General features: G+C 47.0%; 1 protein-coding gene across 4 annotated transcripts in view; it reads left to right on the top strand.

Annotated features, from left to right (window-relative positions):
• Positions 1-22738, top strand: part of LOC124177909 (paired box protein Pax-8) — an 80254-nt gene that overhangs the window by 40991 nt on the left and 16525 nt on the right. For 2 of the 4 annotated variants that reach the window (XM_046560889.1, XM_046560863.1), the window contains 2 exons: positions 13569-13734; positions 16507-16704. In XM_046560889.1, coding sequence (XP_046416845.1) covers positions 13569-13734; positions 16507-16704 — 364 coding nt within the window. Of the gene's footprint in view, positions 1-3045; positions 3384-8509; positions 8850-13568; positions 13735-16506; positions 16705-22738 lie in introns of those variants that run through there. The other 2 variants (XM_046560869.1, XM_046560880.1) reach the window with 2 other exon arrangements.

Below are 22738 nucleotides of genomic sequence, written 5' to 3'. Positions count from 1 at the left end.
GATGGTCTTTTTTATTTACTCGAAAGGCATACCGACGATAAGAGGGATCTCACTTTGCTACTCTTGCGAGAGATTATGGCAAAATAGTTTCAAACTGTATCGCGATTACAGTAAAACGTGGCACGATTAACTTACACAGTATAGAATGACTGTTATTCCTGTCAGTACTAAAATTTCTAATACTTACAGCAACGATCTCTCTACGTCAAATTTACTATTGCAAAAGTCGTGTCAAAATATGTCACGAGTGACTGTATCGAAAAATACCTACCTACTAGATTATCTGCTTACAGTCGCAAAACTGAAAATTGTCGATCGTTACTCGCTGAATGAAGAATTTGTTTATATTTTTCGCTGCAGGCAAACCACATGCTGTTATAGAAAAAAAGGTGGCTTAAAATAGTCCGTTTATGAACTTGAGAAGTGCATCGGTTGAGCTGCAGAGCATTTTTTCACACAAGCTGTTTTTGAAAACGCGACATAACGGCATTTGTATCCCGTGATACGTGCAGCAGAGCTATATAAAGCAATGCTGCACCTACGTGCGTTGCAACGCCACTCGCGCGATAATTCATTTTTGATAAATATTGTCCCGCACCGAAACGAGGCGCAATGTGTCACTCTTCGCGGTCCATGAGTCCGGGCTCGTTTAAAAAGCTCCCAGGAAACGAGAAGCACGCATCCGACGCTGAGCATACATGCGTACACATGTACAGGGTGGGCTTGAATAAAAAAAATAGTCAACGACTCGAAACGTTAATAAAATCCAAACGTATTGAACGATTTTCGAAAACCTATTTTTGTTTTCTCGAAAACTGATGCTGACAAAAATTAGCATTAAAGAATGTTCAACTCAATTTCCTTCTGAAATTGTGATTCGAAGATTAATTCCGGCATATTGTAAATTCTCAGAAATTTTATTCACATAACGTGAAACGTTTCTTGTAAAATTAGAATCAAAACCCACGCTTCAAAGTTAAATTTCCGTTTTCAGGACATTCTCCAGAAAGTCGACTGTATGATGTCGAGAAGTTCACCAAAATTGATTCGGTCAACAACCAACCACCAGGCAGTTATAACGAACATTTTAGACTTTTCGAGATGGTGTTGCGACTGACTTTGTTGATATATCGACTTTTTACAAAACCGGGTTTCGAAGAGCGTTTATCTCAGCAGCGAATAAAGATATTTCGGATATTCAAACGCGACATGAAAGATCCATTCTTCCAGACTTGAGGAAAAGAAAGTTTTCGAAAATCGGGCAACGCGTTCGCTTTTTATTCACGTTTCAAATCGTTCCCGTCCTTTTTCTGGCCACCCTGTATTCACCCACACATCGGGCATACGGGGACGGTGTTGCAACTCAGAGCCGCGTAGGGTGTAGGAGGGGGAGGAACGAGGTTGAAACTACCGAAATGAGTGATCGGAGAGTCACGTGTGCGGGCCGATGCAGCTCTTTGATTTCTCCTCCGGCTCCCGCGAGCCGTCGACACGGGTCTCTGGGTTCGGTTCCTCGACTCGTCCTCCTCCTCGGGACCGCGAGGTGCCCGTCGATCCCGATGCCGCGTAGCGCCGAGCCACCCACGACGCCCGGCGTCGCTCGAGGCTCGTTTGTCACGCGACAAATAGCTCCTCAGCCTCCGCCTCTTCTTGTTCTTCGCCGGCTCTTATTCCAACCGTCACCTCCTTACCCAGAATACATTACCGGCGTCGCGTAGGCCTCGCGATGTTCGATTTCCGCGATTTCTCGCCGCGACGCCGGTCTCCTCGGCCCCCCGACGCACGCAACGACAACGATATGGATAAATAAGGAGGATTTTTCTCGCCCGTCGTCGTCGACGTCGACGGCGGCAGCGGCGGTGGCGGACCACCGGTTATTATACGCCGCGTCACGGCGATGATGTATCCATCCTGGTTCAGATTGTCTCTCTCTCCGCGAGATGAAACCACCGAGCGTGAAATATGTACCGCACCCCGGGCGCGCTGGAATCTCGAAGGACCTTCGCTCCTTCCATCCTTCCTTCCTTCCTTCCTTCCTTCCGTCCGTCCTTCCTTATTTTCGAGATTACATCGCCACCTCCAAGACCGAAGCGACATACTAAAACAATGCGACATTACACGAGTCTATAATTCCCATGTCTTGTCAAGCTTCCGAACCGTCATTCCTAAAAAATCGGCAGAATTCTCTTCGCCGTTTTCACGATTGATCGAGGTCGGCCCGAGCGAAAAACCCGCACAAAGAGACTCCGATCCGTTTTCTCCTTCACCCCGTCACCGCTTCTCTCTCTCGCTCTCGGAGGCATTCAGTTCGAGGCGAAGAGTGCAGCTAGTGCGGAGCGGATTTTTAAAAGGCTCCGGCACACACACGCACACACCGAGCCCCCCTGACTCTTCGGGGAAACTCAATGAAACTTTCACGTCGCCGCAAGACGTTAAAGGGGGTATTTTTGGACGACGAAGCAACTATTTCCATATATATGGGCACGGTGACGGGGCATAGATCATAAGCAGCACCCCCTTCAGCCACGCTCAGCCACGCGCCGGCACGTGCCGCAGCAGCCGCGCGGCGAGTCGCGGCGCGGCGCGGCCAAAACGAGCCGGCGACACCGCAGCGACAATCCACTCGAGCCAGCCAACCCTTAATACCCTAGCATCGCCGGAATACAGGGGTTGTTACTATACTTACGCGTTGTTTTTACGGGGGGAAAAGTCGATAACCTCGAGCCAGCGATCCTTCAATTATTCCGTCATCCATGCCGAAAAGAATATTTTATCCAACCGCAGAGGAAGACTCGTCATTCAAACGGAGAAACGTCGTTGAATCGTAACGTCATCGGCGTTCATTCATTCCGGTTACGCGATTTACCCGCTCACCGACATTTGACTCGGCGATCCGAAGGGCATGGAATCTGAGTGAAATCAAAACAAACTTTGAGCCTCGGGAGTAAGAGGATTTGAGTGAGAGAGAGAGAGTGAGAGGGGGGGGGGGGGAGAGGGGAGGACACCTGTCCAAGCCTCAGTCATGAGCCAAGTACCGCGACGGGACGAGCGATTTACGAGTACCTGCCAAGCCGTGTTACACGCGCACAGAATCGGGACACTTGTTGGTGGTAAAAAAAATCACTTGCGTGTGCGGTGAGCGAGGGATGTGTACGGAGTTTATTTAGCGGCTCGTTAATCGGTCTCCGCGGTTACGTTAACGACTAAACGAGTGAATTTAGTGGGGTTCTGTATCGGCGGTTGCGATTAAAAGGTGATCCTTAACGATATGTCAGTGGCCATTCGGCACGCGAACAGCTGCTGGGGCGATGATCAGAGCTGGCAGAAACAGTCCCAGGAACCCAATGAATTCTACGTAGGAAACGAGCAAATATTCCTCTTGAGTAAGTGGTTGTGGTTACGGTTTGTACGATAAGTTTATCTTTGCAATTTTATCCCACCCCCCGTAGATTTTCGTCGTTGCGATTCTGCGCAGGTAGGGATTTTTTTCTTCCCTCGTAGGAAAAGGTTGTGGGAAAAGATACCGTCCGACCAACGAAACTCTCAGGTCGATTGGTTTACGCGCGAAGTTAAGGAGGGGAGGGGGAGGGGGGGGATAATATATATCCTCAGAGGAGAGACGACGCGTGTCACGTAAAGCGAGAAACATACGGCGTGTGTACAATGCTTCGATATTACCGAAAGGCCGAACAGTGACAAGAGGCAACGGCGAGTTTACGTTTGCGCTGTGTACTGTTTGCGGGTCGACAAAGCCTCGGGTAAACTTTGACTGTTTACTTTGACTATAATTTGGATGAATAGAGGGAAAATGGAATGAGAAATAATACCACAAGTCGTCACCTTCCGCCGTTCGTTTCGCCGAGGCCCGGAGGTGCAGGTATGCGTGTGTATACGTGTAATATACGTGAGAGCTTATTCGGCATAAATAAGCTCTTGATGGATAGAGCCTAATAATATTACGATCTCGTGCCCTTTACGTCCCTCGGGTAAGAACTCCGGGGGTGTGTTTGACATTTAGCATTTCCCGCGGGGCGCACCGTCAAACCGAAACCCCGATACATCGCATCGCTGAGTTTTTTTTTTTTTTTTTTTAATCTCTTCTTTCCCTGGCGCAAATGATCACTCCGCGTTGCTCCGTGCACGAGGGATAATGGACAGCTAATGGCTCATTGTTTCGGACTCCCGTAGAGAATAAATCGCGCGGCATCGTACGGTTTGACGATTGCGTGGGTTAATTAGGGACTCCGAATATCCCCGTGTGTTGATATTCAATGTTCAGGTGTAGCAGAGGTATACATATAGCCTACACGTACACGTAACGTCGACAAGCGATAACTTATCGAGATCCCTGATGTAAATAGCGCACTTACTTATCCGCCGCCACCGCCACGTCGGGAGCCGCGAAGTTAAAAATACCGAGTCAAGTAAGGGGAGACTTTTTTTGCGTAATGAAAGCAATCAATTCAAGTCCCTCTCTTTCTCCCCGGGCGAACTCCCAGCCCCCCCTAACCGAACATCCACCCTCTCGTCCCTTCCTCTCTCTCTCAACCGCCGCCACGGGGGAAGTTTCCTTTTCTTGGAACCCCACCCCTGCAGACACCGGCACCAAGACTGCTGTACGTACCGCGATGGTCCGGGTCGAGCGATATCCCGCGACCACTTCTGTAGTCATCATAAAATGCCCTGCTCTCAACTCTCGACGATTGCCGTGCTTCTCTTTTTCCTCCCGCTTCTACTTTTGCTTCTTCTTCTTCTTCTCTTTCCTCTTCTTCTTCTTCTTCTTCTCTTGCGAGGAACGGGGAACTCAGCGGCGGCAGCGGGGGTGTATGAAATAACGAAATAGGGTTTATCCCGCAGAGAGCAACCCGTGCACACAACTTCGCCAACGGTTGTATCCGTGTACAAATATATACGTTTGCACACTGTACAGGTTGTATAGGTGTACATGTATATATGTATGTAAGAGATTCGCGGGACTCGGAAAAGCAGGAAGAAACGAAGAAGGAGAACGAGAAAGAAGGTTGGATGGGGGGAAGGAGGGAGGGGGGAGGGGGGAGGGAGGGACTCTGGCCTCTTTAAAACAGCACTAAAGTATCGTTAATCTTGGGAAAAGGCCTCTTATTTCCTCGTGCCCCTGCCGGCCCCCTATCCTCTACGAAACCCAGGATCGCAAACTAGTTAGACACATCCGACTTGATACTGCAAAAATAAATTGCTCCTTCTCTCTCTCTCTCTCTCTCTCCGTATCTTGATATAATACATTGCACCGATTGTAGATTTTTCTTCCTTCATCTAGCGTGCGCCCTTTTCTACATGGCGTAAAAAAACAATTCTCAGCCCTTTAAATGCGCTTGCAACGATACGCAGCGAGAAGAAAATCTAAATTTGAAAATTGTCGGTAGTACCTACTCCGACGCAAACCCTGGCAAAAAGTAGAATAAAACAAAAAATGACATGATTGATGCTGCGAGGACTCGGCGGAGATCACGAGGAGGACGGGAACCACCCCCGAGACCCGGACGTGCACTGATTACGTGTCCCGGTGCACTCGTGATCGATGCACCCCGCGGCGGGCCGGCTCATCTGCATCTGGCGCTGCCCCCTTTCTGCCCCCCCCCCCCCCCCCCACCCCAACCTCGACCCCCGGCACCCCGATTCGCGTGTTTCTCTACGAGCTGCGGAGATAACCCTGCATGCACCCGAGCGACCTTCTTCAGCCCTGCTGCACCCGTTGCTCCTCGGTGCAATCATGTTACGGACATATTGCACGTCAACGGGGACTGAGCTCCTCGTTAGTTTCCGCAAATTATATGCCAAACTGAGAATCTCACTCCTTTTATAACCGGATTATAAACGGAATTGTGACAAACGATGCCCCTGCCGATATTCCGCAGCCGCCTGCGGTAGGCTGGAAGTTCTTACCGGATATTTTACTTTCGTTACCAGTTTTCAGTCTAGTATGGTTGGGCTTGTCGTTCTTACTATCGTCGTTATTCTAGCGATGAGAGATTATTTTTATTTTTTTTTCCAGGGGAATTGTATTTGTCGTTGCAATTTGATTGAAATTTTATCATGCTCAAATTACACAATTTGATGAAACTTGGAAATACAAAGAAAGGAGCGACGTTAAACCGTGTACCATACAGTAACAATAATATACACTTTGTAAACTGTAACGAGTATTTCCCATTTGGAAAAGGGATAGGGTGAAAATTTTTATCTTCTTGTTCGAACCGAGATACCTTTAACCTTTCCACTCATCGCTATCACTACGAATTAATTATCTGCACAAATTATTTTTGAAAAAAACTACCATCCCTACGTGTTGTATAATTATCAGGCACCTCCGTTACGATCCTCAAATCTCGATGCTCGCTAAAATCTAGTTATTGCTTATGATTTTTCGTCCCTTTTGCCTGACGTCACGCTACGGTGCCGGTGACACATTATCTGCGTTCCATACGTGCCCGTACGGAAACACCGGTCAATCCGCACGACGAAGGTAGAGGGTATGTAACGCGGGACATCAACACGCGAACGTGTCAGCATCGCGCCCTTACAAAGGTGTCGCGATTCCTTAACGTTGCGGCGGCGCAGGAGGACGGAAAGACGTGTAATATACAAGACACACAACGAGCACCACGACGACGAATGCAGGCTGCACCTGTCGCCTCGTGGCCGTCGAGTGTCTGGTGACAACGCGAAACTAATTCCGTACACCTACTGGATGCCGAGTAGGTGTTTAAGTATAGAGCGCGGCTGTAAAGAATGAGTGAAAGAGGGCGCCGGGTTGCGGGGGTGTCACACTCGAACGTAAGCCGGTCCGTGTGAGATTCGCGGCTCGGTGGCGATCCCACAGAGGCTGACCGCACCTTCCGGCCGATCGGGGTGATCTCTCCTCTCCTCTCCTCTGCTCTCCTCCCCTCTCCTCGTCGACCCCCGAGCGAGCCGATCCACCTTCGGTATTATACCTCATAGGCTAGGAGACGCGATGTTCAGTATTTCGCTGATTGTCATCAAAAAACATGATCCTGTATACTGAAAAATATATACTTATATATATTGCGGATTTTGAATACACTGGAAAGTTTTTTTTTTTTGTAAAACTCGCTGCTCAATTCTATACGCGTAAGCTTCTAAGTGCACGACTAGTCTCAAGGAAAACTCACCGTTCGAACTTTTTGGAAAAATTTGATACTGCGAGACTCTTGGTATATCTGTACTTCAGGGTTTTGGGATATCGTCTTCTGGGAGCTAATTTTATCAGCGCATTTTTTTGCAGTCGTTCGAACGGTCACATAATTTTTTGGCTTACGGGTAGAACGAGAAATATATGTTGGATGAAGTGTATTTTTGAAAATTTTGTCTTGTATGATTTTTATTGTTGGTTCAATATTGAATGTTTTTCATTTTGTAAAAGGTTTCAATTTAATTTGGTACTTTTTCAATACAGAAGCCGATCCTAAAGACCTAGACTCAGGCGAGTCTGGGATTATTTTTACTTTTACTTTGGAAAACTTACGAGTTACTCATTATATTAAATCCATTACTCACAGGATACGTCAGTTACGTATGATAGAATTTTTTCAACTTCTACAGACTTTGAATTCCCAGGTACTCCAACTTCGATACGCAAAGCCTGCAATTTTCCGCTTCGAGTCATTTCTCCAATGTCATTTGAGCAAACAAGGAGAGTGCATGCACGTTCGATCCCCTTTTTCAAAAAACGCGCAAAATCCATAAACATGCGTATCGTCACGTATACGGAACGAAGAGCATCCCCACGTGGGCACGCGGGAATTAGCCAAGGGGAATAATCGATATTGTTTTCGTACGGTAACAACAGCCCGAAGCGCGAACGTGAATCCGAGTTCAAAATTGTCGCGTTTATTTGGCGGAATCTTTGCCCCGCGATCCCGTCGTAATCGAGTCGGATAGTTCGGTGGTGCGGAGAGCGTCGCGGGAGCGTCGCGGGAGCGTCGTCGTAGCAACCCCGAAGCTCGTCCCGCCCCTTTCGGCCACGTGACGCTGCCACCGAACGAATCGGTGCCCGGCGTCGCGATGCTGGATCCTTGACTAGGGGTTGGGGGCGGAGCGCCGTTCGAGAGCGAGGAGGAGAGCCACCGCGCTCTCTCTCTCGCGGGCTTCTAGAAGTCAAAATCACACGTGCCACGCTGCCCGCGAGCAGCCGCCTCGCAGCTCCGTCCGCGCCCCCGATTTTCGCGATTACGCCAGTGCGGGAGGGTTATAAGTTTGTTTGTTTGTTTGTTTGTTTTTTTATTTATTTTCGGGGGAAAGAGTAACCGCGGCCGCGGCAGTGCAGTGCGTGTCGGGAGTTGTGGTGCCGGTTGATTATTCGGACGTGTATAAAGGTATAGGTGGTCAGCGGTGCGAAATGGAAACGTAGTAGCCGAAGTGAAAAGGACGTGAAAGGACGAACGAAATCCGTGCGACTCGTGGAAATCTTGTGCGATATTTGTTTTCGATTTTATTTCTATTCCCTTCCCATCCTCGGGGTCGGAGAATCGTATCCTGGGCCCCGGGATGAAGGGGCCGCCGGGCCGCCGCAGCGGTCTCGAAGAGCCACCCGCGGTCCTCGACAAAGGATTTCTTGACGACGGTTTGTCCCCGTGAAAAATCAACGAGGATTTCGTCTGTAAGCGCCAAACCGAGATCACCGGCCTCGGGCTTTTCAAATTTGACAATCGGTGCGGGGGAGGCGATTCCGAGTGACCGGAGAGGAGAGAAGCCCGGAGTAAGAACGGAGCTCGACCAGGTGCTCGAAACAGGCGCCATGGACCTGAGCACCGCCTATCGATACAATCAGAACATGATGGAATATTATACCTGTAAGGGAGACGGATGTTACCTCGTCTAATGAATCTAATGAATCATGATTTTTTTCACGACGAGTCGGTAAAATGCTCGATCGGTTCCTGATAAAATTTACATCCTTCGCGCGTGATTTTCGAACGTTGTCGTGCTAATTTCGCTTCACAGTGACAAACGTGCGGTTGTTAATTAAATGCGGTAGCAACGGTGAAATAGTTTTCTAGGATAAGTGTGAGCGGTTGTTGGCATTTTATTTTTCTTCTTCGTTCTATCAATTTTGCTCCGTCGTTGACGTTTGCTGCTTCTTTTTATTTTAGTTTCAAGGAATCGTGTGACGTGTTTTGATTTTGCGATTTTTTGCACCCTGAGCTCTGTATTCCGTCTAAAAAGTTACATAATTTCTATAATTATTCTCAACGATCTGCACGGTATACTATTTGTGTACGTCAGATTCGTTTCTAGCCAATCGTTGACCAATTTGTTTGTCTGTGACAATAATCTCCGGCGAAACTTTGTTTATACAAGTATTGCAAATTTTTGATAGAGGAGCGGGAATGATGTGGAAAACATTATTATTTTTTCTTTATTTTCTATTGCAGAAGAGTATAATTGAGGAATTACTTGAGCTAATGCTATCTTTAGCGCGTCACTACCGCTGTTAATAATAATACAAATGTTGTTCACTCACGCGATTCATATTTTACTGTCGGAAATTCTGTCCGCTTCGTCGAGCCGTCGCATCGCCGATCGACGGTCTCTGTACTTGGAAACGTACGACGTAACAATCTGGTACAGAATATTCGCAAACTGTGAAAATTGGAAATTTTATTCTTTGGAGACAAGAGAGTGCAAAACGGAAAAACAAGAAAAAAAAAGAACAGGAATCAAATTACAGTCAAAGTCAGAGATTTCGTTCTCACACTCGTTTTATCCATGATATGATATTATTCTACTTCCATATTTCTCATTTTCTTGTTGTGTCAACAGTGCGGATTAAATTTTTTAATTACAGTAAAAAATTGTTAAATTCGTACACTGAGCTTCAATCTGTATCAGTAAGAAAAATGGCAGCTCTTTCGTAGCGGATATTTCGCACGCGGATGCGATACTCCGACGGATGTGAATTTTGTCCAAGACGTTGTTTGTTGGACACTTCGACCACTCGTTGAAAAGATTTTTTACCGTGTTATCACCGTGAGATGTAATTACATTTACACGCAAACAAGTATTGACGATTAATCTTTTTTTACATCAAAAAGTTGCGCAAGGAAATGTTTCGAGTACGACTGTAAGCCAGATATGTCAACGAATTTGATTATCGAATTTGGGATTTGTAACGCGTTTCGTAGTTTTAATGTAATAAATATTTTTATTCCATTTCAAATTATTTTCGGCAAGATTTATCATCTCGATGTGAATCGGCGAGCGGAATAACAGAGTTCCAGCTATCTATCTCGACAGGAAACGACGCGGAGTATACAGAATATACGGTTTATACACACACGTCGCGACAAAAGTATCGAATATCACCTCCAGGATATTCCCGCCGTATTCGATACTCCGTCTTCTCTGGTGACACAAGTCGCGGCGCGTGAGTATTCCTTTACCCCGGTGATTTGAGATCTGCGTGAACGCGCGTGCCTTCCACTTTTCATTATGCATTCACCTTGCATGCGGATTCATACCCACACACCTACGTACAGATACGATTCGATTTTATACTGCGTGTAAATCATGCGTCTAGTCCTTGAAACTAAAGAAATACTAACTCGTCGAAGCAGAAATCGTTTCAATCCTGAATTTTCACTTTAGGGAGGCTTTTTTTTTTGATATGACAGAGAAACTTTTTCGGAATAAAAAGAAAAATATCAGGTTGGGGTAAGAAACTAGAATTTTCGATTGACAGAAGGATCAGAATATCGAATTTTCATAGGCGCGAAAATCTTGAGCATACAATTTTGAAATTCTAAAAGTCCAAGTATAAAAAATTGTAAATATAGAAAGTCGGAACGTAGAACAGCAAAATCGCAAATCTTTATACGATTCTATATCATCGAGAGAAATTCGGACGATTGTACAGTTCGGTATTCCACGTTCTGTCTTTTCTTTTCTTTTACTTCTCCATACCTTTACTTTAAAATTTATTTTAAATTCTATAAATTGAGCTTTCGCTTCTTTAAAAACTCGATATTCTGCTCCATCAATTTAATGATCTTTCTATATTTTTACCCACGCCCGAAACATCACAATTACATAGCAGCGCATCTATAATCCGTGTATATATAATATATATATGTATACGTATATTGCGTGAGTTCGTTTTGTGCTTCGCGATGAATTGTGAAGAAGAAAAATGAAGTCAACCCTGGAGGGTGAAGTGCGGGGGGGGGGGGGGGGGCAATCGGAAGCGAGGCGATGGTCGCTGACGGTCAGAGAGCGATCGGCGTAGGAAATCCCAGAGTGTCCATCTCACAGCGGAGCTTTTTGCGTATAACCGCGATTTCGATGCCCCGATGCCGCGCCGCGGGGCGCAACCATAAACGCGGATAGCAATTGATTTGCGACCGGAAGTCGGGAGCCGTGCAGGCTGCAGTCCGATTTCGATAACGACCGTTCACCGCGCTTAGCCGCAACGCGTATATGTGTCTGCTTTCTCTCCGAATATCCTCATTGTTTCTTTATTCTCTCGGCCGATCGATCGGGGAAAATGAGAGGTGGAAAAAACGCGGAATCTACGCGTGTACGCGCGGACTTCAACTTCCTAGCCATCCATGCCCTGCTCTTATTTCAGCAGCGGGGTGAAAACGTTTTTATCGCTTCTCGGAGACCGACGTCATTTATCACTGCAAGTTGCAGACGTCATTAGTATTCCCTTTACAATATCGCGTTAGTCGAAGCTAGATTCCCAGGTCTGGAAATATTCTCATTCATTTTCACCGTTTCGCTATTGCGGCGAAAAATTTTTCATCTACTTTCGAAATCAACGACGCAGAGTTAACGTTTGTCGCTTTTCATTCGTTTCCACCGCGCTAACCGTCGCAGGAAATTTATCGAGCGTTGCAAAGCTGCGCCGTGACAGGAAACGTTTGAGATTCCGATCACCTCGGGTTCTCTGTTCGCATACCTACTCGATCTTCTTAATTTTGAAAATTAAGACGCTAACCGATTCTTCGACCGAGTTGTGCGGATGAAAAGCAGCCTCTAGTCCTGCGAATTGAGACGACATCTGGCTGCCCCGGGTGGCCAACGGAGAGAGAAAAAATAAGAGAGAAAGATAGAAAGACAGCCTGGCGGTTGGTTATGAGATTATATACCGTTGGTACGGCAATAAATTGACGCATAACCCGGTGCGGCCAGTGGCCTAATATTATAATGGAAGTTTTGGCCTGTCGGGCATGGCAGGGCTGCGAGGCACCTTAACACGCGCGAAAAGGCCTCGGCGACATATGTCCCTGCTTTCGGGCCAGCGCACCAATGATCAAATGATCAGCCGCCCCGCGACAACAACCCCTAAGAACCACCCCTCCGGCTAATAGAATTATCTCGTGCCCTGGTCTCTGTCGACGGTGTTATTACGACTCGATGTTTCTTTCCACGTACGTCTCTCTCTCGGCGAGAAGTTTGTTCGAGCTGCTGTTTTCCGACAAGGCAGCCATGAAATTGACGGTTCGCTGAAATTCATTCCGTAGCGAATCGGGACCAAGTTACACTCGGTACGTTACAATCGTTGACGTTGTTTCAAAAATTGCAATTCTGCAGTGAATAAGCGGATTTAGACTGGTCATGAGCCAGCCTTCGAACTTTCCATTCTCGCACTGCAGGTTCCAAGTTCGTGGCGAACGAAAGAGAATGATATACCGAATTCGAACTTTGAACTACAAATTCAAATTCGTGATTAATGATTTTAAAGCCCTCGGATACTGTATTACATGAAAATATGACGATCTTTTTCATTTCGGTTTCGATTGGTTATCGGTGACCCAAAAAAGTTCCGATTATTGATTTCTACTGTAATCGGGATATTTGAAGATTTTTTCCCGTCATATTGAATCGCTATTTTAGATTTTGCAATCTGACTTCAGATTCGTGATCAGACAGCCAACGAGCCGGCGAGTGCTAATTTTCAGCAAAATACACATTATGTTATTCCATTTTTTCAGCTTATTCATTTAGCAAAATCTCAAGGTACCAATTTTCATTCAAATCCATTAATCCATTCTCAAAATAGCATAATTTTTATTTGCCTTCTTGGAATTTTGTTACTTAAATAATTGAAAAATTACGGTACCGATCAAAAACAAAATCTTATCGGTTCTAAGTATGGAAAAGCCGCAACGATTGAGACCAAAATCATTGAAATCCGGTAACTCGTTCGGTAAAAAAATTGACGACACACGTAAATACATGCGTATAAACATACACGCGGACAGACGTCCATCTGAAAATGATCGGAGGTCAATCTCTAAACTTGAAAATATGGAGATATAGTGAAAACCAAACTGTCGATTTTCGCGGCGACTGCAATAACTTCCTTTTTTCTTTGAAAACCGAGAAACGGACAGTTAAGAAATAAATCGGCCGGTTTTACTTTATACCGCGATCGATTTCAGATCGATTCCTTATTTCGGCACGTACCCACCCATGCGTTATACACTCGGCACGAGTTGACCCGACAGCGTCGAAGGGTAAAAAAAGACTTTCAAGTCTGATCGTTGTTTTTTCTTTTCTGTTTCCAGGCCACGGTGGAGTAAATCAACTTGGGGGCGTTTTTGTTAACGGAAGACCTTTGCCGGACGTCGTGAGGCAGAGAATCGTCGAGTTGGCCCACAGCGGCGTCAGACCTTGCGACATCAGCAGGCAACTCAGGGTATCTCACGGCTGCGTTTCGAAGATACTGTCGAGGTGAGTAGCTCGAGTTTTCCTTCGAGCATCGATTCGCCTTTCGTTCGTTTCTCGTTCTTCCGCGCCTCGCGAAATTTCCTCCGTTCCTTGGAAATTCGCCGCTCCGCGATTGCCGCCGGAAAATTCGGGATTCGTGATGCGTCGCGGTCGAGGGGTGCGCAGGCGAAAGTATAAACGACCCCTTGCCCCTTGCGGGAAGGAAGCTGGCGCGACCGGAAGCTCAAGGAATGGAGGAAAGCGATTGAACTACTCGAGGGTCGAGTATAACGGCGAATATTTTTCTGTTCAATACCGAGATGTGCGCGTCGAATGCACTCCTACCCATTCACAGATAAGTCGACGAGACGTTAAACCAACGTGTTTAAGGTGGTTGTCGAGTCGAGAATCAATACTTTTTAGTCATTTCATCGCGAGGTAGTTGCACTTTGTGTGTTGGGTGAATTTGGGTATCGGCAAGCCACGGGAAATTTTTTAACGACGCAAGACATGGTAGACTAGTACTGTAAACAATGGCTTGTAGTGATTTTTATCGATAGAGCCCGGATTAATATGTAGATAAATGTTTTTTATTAGAAAACATTTTCAGTCCTTATTTAGTTTTTTTTACGTAAAGTGTGATGTTGGCAGCAAGAAAATGCAGTTTCAATTTTCGATAATTTATTTTTTTAAGTCTACATTGGATATACACGTTTTGTCATTTTAAATACTATTTAAATATTTGTCCGGGTACCCAGTGATAAACATAGAGAAATATTGAATCGACTGTTAACAAGAAACTATTCCAATGAATTTGTAAAAAATAGTTGTCCCAGTAGAACGAACGACTCTTATATTCTGCAGCGGAATAAAACTAATCTACTAGAAGATCTGTATTTAAAATCTTGAGCACAATTTCAGTGTTCGGCTTCCTGCTTTGCCTCAGGAAAACCATCTTGGCTCCCAGATGCGTCAATAATTTGTGAAATATTCAATGTTCTATACTATATCGTATCCGAATACACAAAATAGTAACAGATACTTTCTTTTACAAATTCGGGATGACTTTCGAAGTACAATGTAGGGATTATTTTTGGTTCAATTTTACTTTCAAATTTGCAAAGAGAAAATAAATAGAATAAAATAAAATAAAATAAAATAAAATAAATACAATGACTATTATAATATGTATTATTATTTGCATAAATATAATCCAATTTATGAGTGACGAACGTAGCGTTAGAAAATTTGTACGCCTATCTGCTTAGATTTATGCGCTCACTTGGGTAGCAATTCTGGCATGTATGCATTAAGGATCTGTTATTGTGAGAGGCCGCTAGCGTGCGGTCCGGAATCGTCGCCAATTCCGGGGGTCCATCAAACGGGCACGAGGCCGGTTATGCCCGGGACGAAAAAACACGAAAACCGCATCGGGCACCGCCCGGGGCCTTCCTTCCGGTATTTCCCCTCCACCTCTAGCGAGCCCTTCGCCATTTTATCGTCGTCGCGGGTTATTTTTCTTTTTCCTTTTTCTTTTTCTTTGTACTCTGCAATCTGCAATCTTATTTCACACTCGAAGAGTACGAATCGACGCACCTACGTCTCAAATAATACCGTTGTTCGAATGTCAGTTTGTTGGAAAGGGTTGAAATCGCGTAGAGACGATGTGGAAGAAAAAAATGTGCGATTCATACCTTCACGAACCCGCCTTTTTTCCATCACACTTTCAAGTTCACCATGCATTTCGGAACGTTATAACACGTTGCAGCACAACACGTGTTCGGATATAAGCGACTTTCGGTAGATTTGTGAAAACGAGAAGAGTAAATCAACTCTGGAAAAGGGTGTACACGAGGGAGGATATCGCGAATAATAAGAGAGAAGAAAATATCGTACGTTTTAAATATATGTATAACAAACACCCACACACTGTATATTATTCACCCGTCGAGAATATAATACGACGCCATGTGTTCGCGGGTGAAATTTTTCCTTTTTTCTACCCTCGACTCGAGCCGGGATGTGGGGAGGGTCATAATCGTATAAACCTAATCGCACATACAGTGCAGAACGATGCCTATACAGGCTATTCCTGGTCTGGACCCGCCTTGAACAACAGGGCTGAATTTTTATGCGATTTTTATGGAAAAAATTCGATCAAAATTTTACCCTTTTGGAGTGCTTCTTTTATGCCAGGTTTTTTTCTTAGTTTACTTTTTATTTCTCCCCCCTCTACCCTGCGAAAGAACGTTGCGAAATCCCATGGGGAAAAGTGGAAAATTTCACGTTCGCACAAGCAGAGAATCTCAGGCGTATCACGCGTAATATACTTACGTGGAAAACTGTTCATGGGTGAGAATTAGAGAACGCGGCGGCGGCGGCGGCGGCGGCAACGAGACCGGCATCAATCAGGACCTTAAACCGAGTCCGGGGCCACAACCGAACCATTATTGCGGGCTCTCCGTAATTGAATCAAAGTACGAGCGAAGATATTATTTAACTAATTAGGCACAAAGGGCTCGTTGAGAACACGGCCACCCCGCATTGATAAGATCGGACGCCGCCTAGGCCATGACGGGGGGTCCGAATCCACGTATTCTATATCTACGTAATGGTCGATCCTGTTGTGTCCATTTCTCGAACGCGGTTGTTGCGTAACGGTGAAATTTTGGTTCGGGCGTTTGTTTTTCATTGGTTTTTTTTTTTTTTTTCTTTTTACTTTTTTATTTTTGGTTGCATCATTTATTTTTACGAGGCGTTTCCTTGTGTATATACGCACGTTCGTTCACCCCGCAGGTACTACGAGACCGGAAGCTTCAAGGCCGGCGTGATAGGCGGCTCGAAACCTAAGGTAGCAACGCCGCCGGTCGTCGACGCTATCGCCAACTACAAGAGGGACAACCCGACGATGTTCGCGTGGGAGATCCGGGACAGGCTCCTGGCTGAGGGCATCTGCTCCCAGGACAATGTTCCCTCCGTCTCGTCGATCAACCGGTGAGTCGAATGAAAGAATAAATAAAATCAGTCGCTTGCAAACTTATTAATAGATTCTGCAGAGGAATACGATTACTTTGACTCTCGTCAAGCTTATACGATAAATGTTACGATTTTCGACGAGATCCTTGAAGTTTTCAACAGTTTTTGGATAGAAAATTTGACTCGATAAAATAAAGATGGATGTAAAGATGTATGCTTGTATTACGAACGTCATTTAATTGGAAATTATTACACTTGACGATCAGCGGTGACGAGTTTGGTTTTGTTTTCTCGTTTTTCCGTCAGACCTTAACGAAATCAAGAAACGCGTAAACTCCTCTCCCTTCCCATGAAATATAGACATATTTTTCCCCCGTCTCGCTCACACATCGAGTTTCGAATCGGGCATAAAATTGCATTGAAAAAAGTTCATACTTATAGAAACCCCTTCGGTCGATACGTACATATATAATAATAACAGCGACGCTCAACTTCCGCGCACATCTAACAAACTAATTTGCGTGAGGCACCATTAACACTAGTTGATCGCGTTAGCGGATTCCACTTGTAGCGAATTCGATACGCGTTACACTCAATTTCATTAGCACCCACGAAGAGCGCAGGGGGAGGAGGTTGAGTGTTGCGGGGCGAAGGGATCCGGGGTTGTAGATAAGCAGGAGATAAAGCCGACTGAAGTACCGGCTGATTAAATCTCGGGACATATGTGAGCAGATCAACGACGAGCTAGGTGACTGACGGGGGCAAGGAAACTCGGGGGTTGAATGTAGGCTGTGTTCGAGCATTCGACTATTCGAATTTCGGGCTCGGGGGCTGCCTGTGAAGAGGGGCGCCTCCCCCTCCCCCCCCGCCGCCCTTGCCGCCATATCGCCCCCTCGCCACCTTTCCACCCGATCTCGGGTTTGTGCGGTGCTGATACGCCGTAATGCCCTCCCCTGGGGGCGCCGCATCCACCCCCGAGTTCCCGTTTCTGCGCCGGGAACAGCCGGGAACGTGGCTCCGTCGATCGGCCCGCTTCGCCCCCCCTGCCCCAGCCGCGGACCCCCGGGGGCCAAAAACACTTGAATTAATCCCCCAATTCCCTCGGCGGACCTGCCGCGCTTCTCCAAAAGGTCAACCAGCCCTCGGGACTATACCATGCCGGTAGTCGTTGTACGCTTATGTTCGCCGCCCTGCAGTAGTCGCTGGTTGTACTTTGTACCGATGAATAGCGATAAGAAAGATCGCGGGGTGAAGAAACGCAATCAGGTGCGTAGGTACGCGTGTTCAAAGTGAAGATAAGAGCCTGATAATCGTGTTGGATTGTTGTAAGAGAGTCGAGAACCGAAGATTTGCATCGAAAAACAACATGTTGGTGGTCTGGACTGATCAGTGAATTTAAGATACGGATTGTTTTTTCCTTTTCGACTCATTTTGTACTGCAGATCAACGGGATCGATGATTAACTTTTTTATTTCACGGAAAAATTCTCTGCTAACTTTTTGATGAAGATAATGTTTCGAATGTCGTCAGCCTGACAGTGCAGTCGTCTCGTTGTCAGCGATTAGCGATCTCGAGTGTCTTAACCTCGATCCAAACACTCGAGCGATCGGTGTCGGCATATGCCGAAGCGACGGTGCTATCGGTAATGGCTGTATAATATCGAACAAACGACACGGTTGTCTAAACAAAACGAGTTTTCGCTTCAATCATCTACAGTACCGCTGTAATTTGTCAGAATTGTTATAAAGTCATCAGAAATCACGTGAAATCGTGACATGAGAATTAATTTGGAATCATGGTACAAGTCCAAGTTCCTGGGCCTTTCGAACTGATATCGGGTCAAGTTTTTTGAATTCATGAAGTCAATTTTAGTCTTGTTGCTTTTCTTCCCGGGGTACATTGAACTGATATTGTGTTTTCATTCGTAGGCAATATTTGATTGAATTTCAGTTACAAAGCGAAATTCCCGATTCGAATTTCGGGTTTGTAAAGAGCGTTGTTACACCAACGGGCATCAAGTTATACCGCCGCGTCGGAAAACGGTGGTTTCGTATTCCTAGGATTGCAGCCAAGGGTGTGCCGCTGTGGCTTGTTGCTCGAGCGAGGCCTCCACCTCCACCTCGCCACCTCATCCTTATCCTCCTCCTCCTCCTCCTCCTCCTCCTCCTCCTCCTCCTACTCCTCCTCCTCCTCCTCCTCCTCGTCCTCTTCCTCGCTCCTCGTCCTCTTCCTCGCTCCTTGTCCTCTTCGGCCCCGCGCGATCCGAGAGCCCAGATGTCGGGTATTGATCTGAATCTGGAGAGTAGATCGCTCGGAAAAACTCGCCTCGAGTCCTTCTATAGAGAGGATAAACCTCCGCGGGTGGGAATGTACCGGCTTGTATACCAGCCCCCTCAAAGGTTGCGGAGTAGCGGAACAAAAAATTAGGTACAGATCGAGCTCGCGCATAATGCGAACATTCAAACCAATTTATAAATATACCCACACAAGCCTAGGATCCGCTAACGATCTTTCAACACAGACAAATTATACGCGAACGCGGGAACTGAGCGAGAATTTTTCAATCGCCACGACGTCCGGGCAATTCCAGCTATCCTTTTGTTCCACGTTTCAGGATTTATCACCCCAAAACCGACCATCACGCGACATATTTACCTCCGTTCTTCTGTTTAGGGATGAAATATATCCTGGATGTTATTTTCGCAAAGAGCCACTCGACCATTATTTTACTTGTACTAGACGATCGTTTTTCTCGTACGTTTCTTTTTCTCGTTCTCAGTTCGGTTTTTCTTCTTCTCTGTTTCCCCCCTCTACTCTTTGTCCGGAAGTGACGCGCTTGTACTCAAGTGTCTCGGTTAGGTATCCGTTACACAATTACCCGTCGGTTATTTTAAAACGCAAATGCTGCAGTAAGGAAAAATTGAAGCGATCCTTTGACGAAGGGGAATCTGAAACGAGCGTCCTGCGGTAAGAAAAAAAGAAAACATTGGAACAAAACTCGCCGCAATCTAGCATCAAAACTCAATTGGTCCCTTCCGTTTCTGACAAACTATCGCCCTCCGATTAGACTTGTGTTTTGTCGCGCGTAGGTCAGCGAAGGTTTTCGCCGATTGACCGAGAACCACGAGGCTTCGATGGAGCGGAAAAGGATAGAAAAAGATAGGGAGAGAGAGAGAGTGAAAAACGGGGATAAGGCGAGAGCGAGGAAGGCAATTAGTCGGAGCCCGAGCTCAGTGAGTAGAGGAAAACGATCCTCAGCCATCGGCGGTGAATAAACGAGCAAAAAATCCCGGCCATTTTGTACGAGGCAGAAGACACGAATTTGTTTTTGCGACAGTGCGACGAATCGAGATCGCACGGATCCCTTTCCAATCCTCGCCGATTTCACGGCTGTGAACTGACCGAAGCTGCGAAGCTCCGCTCGAACCGCGGCGTGGTGCTTTGCCAGCGAAAAGCGGCCCGGACCACCGGGATTAAGGCCAAGGACGAGGAAGCCGGCCGCAGGGGTGATAAATACGTATCTGGACCAACAGGAAGCCGGGAAAAAGGCTTTCTGCGATGCTGCCGGGGTTGCGGGTTCCATGGGCTCCGTAAAGTGGTGCGGCTGGATAGGCGCGAGGAGGAGGCGGCTGGACTCTGGATGGCTGGATGGCTGGATATCGGAGCGTGCAGGGGAACCTTGGGCAAGCCTGCTCGGTGCCTATCGATCCGCGCCTAAGAGTCTGCCGTGAGCTCCACTCGCTCCTTCCATGCACGTAGGTGTGCCGCCGTGCGTGCGATCGTGTGCGCAAGTCGTATTCCTTAGGTACCCGGCTTAACCGTGGGGGTGTGAGTGCGAGACACAACGAAACGACTCTCGTCGAGCAAACCGTAAGATATACCTCGGCGGAGAACCGCCTGCTCAACCGTGACTCCGCAGCCAAAGCCGAGCCTATCAATATTTCCTCCTGAAAATTCCCCGTCCTTCTCATCCCCTTACCTATCCAACTCGCTACCGCATTTTCGTTGCGCTTTATTTTTACCTTTTTTCAAGAGATCGGTTCAATTTCACTACTTTGAAACCTTGGGAAAAAGACCGGCAAACTTTTGGAACGAAGCTGTCGTCGGCGTTGTTCGATTATGAAAATTGGTCACATCTTTGGTAGTTCGGAAATTATCGTCGCGGATTAGGTACTGGAGTCTAAAATTAGCATTCAAACGGTATCTCGTCAGAAATCAATCCTGCGTTTGATTATTTTTTCGAAGTCAGGATGGTCAGGTTCACGGAAACTGCAAATCGATCGTTGATCCCATGCGAACAATTTATTCCCACCGCTTGTTGCGACAAACCTCCATAGCTGGCTGTCCGAACGGAATATCGCCGTACGAGTATCGTGAAACAGAAAGCAGAAAATCGGATAACGTCAGAGCTGACAGAATCGTTGGAAATCTTTCGTCATGGGAGAGCTAAAATCAACTTGGCGTCTGCGCGAAAACTGCGAGTGTCGAGCTTCCGGTGCTCTTTGTATACCAAGCTTCTTCCAACTTACATGGAAATGTCACCGCACTTGGAGAGTAATCTGTACAGTGCAGGTTAATCGTTTTTCGGTATAGTTTGACAAGGAATTACTCCCTGAACATACTCCAGAGGCCGACAATGGTCGAATCCGAATACGGTAAAAACCGCTTGTGTGGACGGAACGGATGTCGGAAACCATGCGAAAATGTTGACACCGTGTACCCAGAAGGTGTTCGCGGTACGAAGCTGGAAGGCCAGCGGAGCGGGAGAACGGTCGTCGAAGGCAGAGGTGGCGTCGGATCGGACCGAAGGAAGTCGAGCGAGAGGCGTAACAGTTGGTAGAAAATCTGTCGAGCGAAATCTCGCTCTCGGGAATTGTATCAATCCGTCATCGCGTAGATTTTTCTCGGTGTGGATACCGGGAGCGGGACTCTCGACTCTATCTGACGGGTCAATCTGCCGGATGCACAATAAGGGCGGGTCCATTACTTCCATGTCATTTCGCACCCCTGCGAAAACTCCCGCGCAGCCATATGGCCCGGCGTAAGCAACGAGGAACGGCCACGCCGACGCTACTTTTGTGCCACTTACTCGACCTCCGCTCTACTCGAACCCACATATTCCTATCTACCCTCCTCATCTCGCGATTATTAAATTACACCTACATAAATAACCCGCGGAAATTCACTCCGCCCAATATCGCGACAGGTGTACCAACCGTGTACGTACGTACATCTTGATCCGTGACGTGCATTGGTCCGTTTCGCGTCGAAGATGATCGCGGTGCCTTAAGGTGGATGAAAATTCACAGGTGTCAAACCCAAAGTACCTTTTTAAACGATCGAAACGGAACGAATCCTTGAGATTGGCACAAGCGTTGACTGTGCAATTGCGGAGTATCCCCGTCGTTCGACTCGTCGAAATGACAAAGAGGGTTTTCGGGAGTAACGAGATTTACGTGAGCCGGGTATTCGGGCAGACCTACGAGACGAGGAGGGTGTAGGTGGAGGTGTAGGTGCAGAGGAGAGGAGAGGGGTGGGGAACGGGGATGGTGGAAGGGTCGCCATTTGCCTCGGGCGGGTAGACACGGCGGCGAGGGACATAATTTTGTTTTACAATATACGGCATAGAGAGACAATATGGTTCCCGGGTGCGGAGGTACGTTAAAGCGGCCATATTTGCGGAGTGTAACCCTCCTCCCTTATTCGCCAAACGCGGTAACGTCGACGGCGGCGGAGGATCCCCGGCCGACGGAGGGTGAGGGCGGTTACCACCGGCGCGTATCCATAACGGCCCTTTGTCTGAATAACGCAATTATTACCGCGTTTCATCATACCCTCCAGCCCGAAATTAGCCTCAAACGAAGTTACAATTACGCGCCGGTGGCGGCGGATCCCTTCGACTCTCTTACACTCGGAGGATCGGAGAGAACGGGCCTGGGAATCGGGAGGAGGGCAACCGTTGCCCTGGAGACGTCAGAGGACAGACGGAGCCACGACGGGACCGGAAGCTCGCCCTAATATCGGGGACCCTTTTCCACAGCTTCGCGAAAAT

This window comes from Neodiprion fabricii, chromosome 1 (genome assembly GCF_021155785.1).
Source record: "Neodiprion fabricii isolate iyNeoFabr1 chromosome 1, iyNeoFabr1.1, whole genome shotgun sequence".
Taxonomy (NCBI): Eukaryota; Metazoa; Arthropoda; class Insecta; order Hymenoptera; family Diprionidae; genus Neodiprion; species Neodiprion fabricii.
Note: the sequence above shows the minus strand (reverse complement) of the source record. Positions and strands in the feature narration are given on the sequence as shown.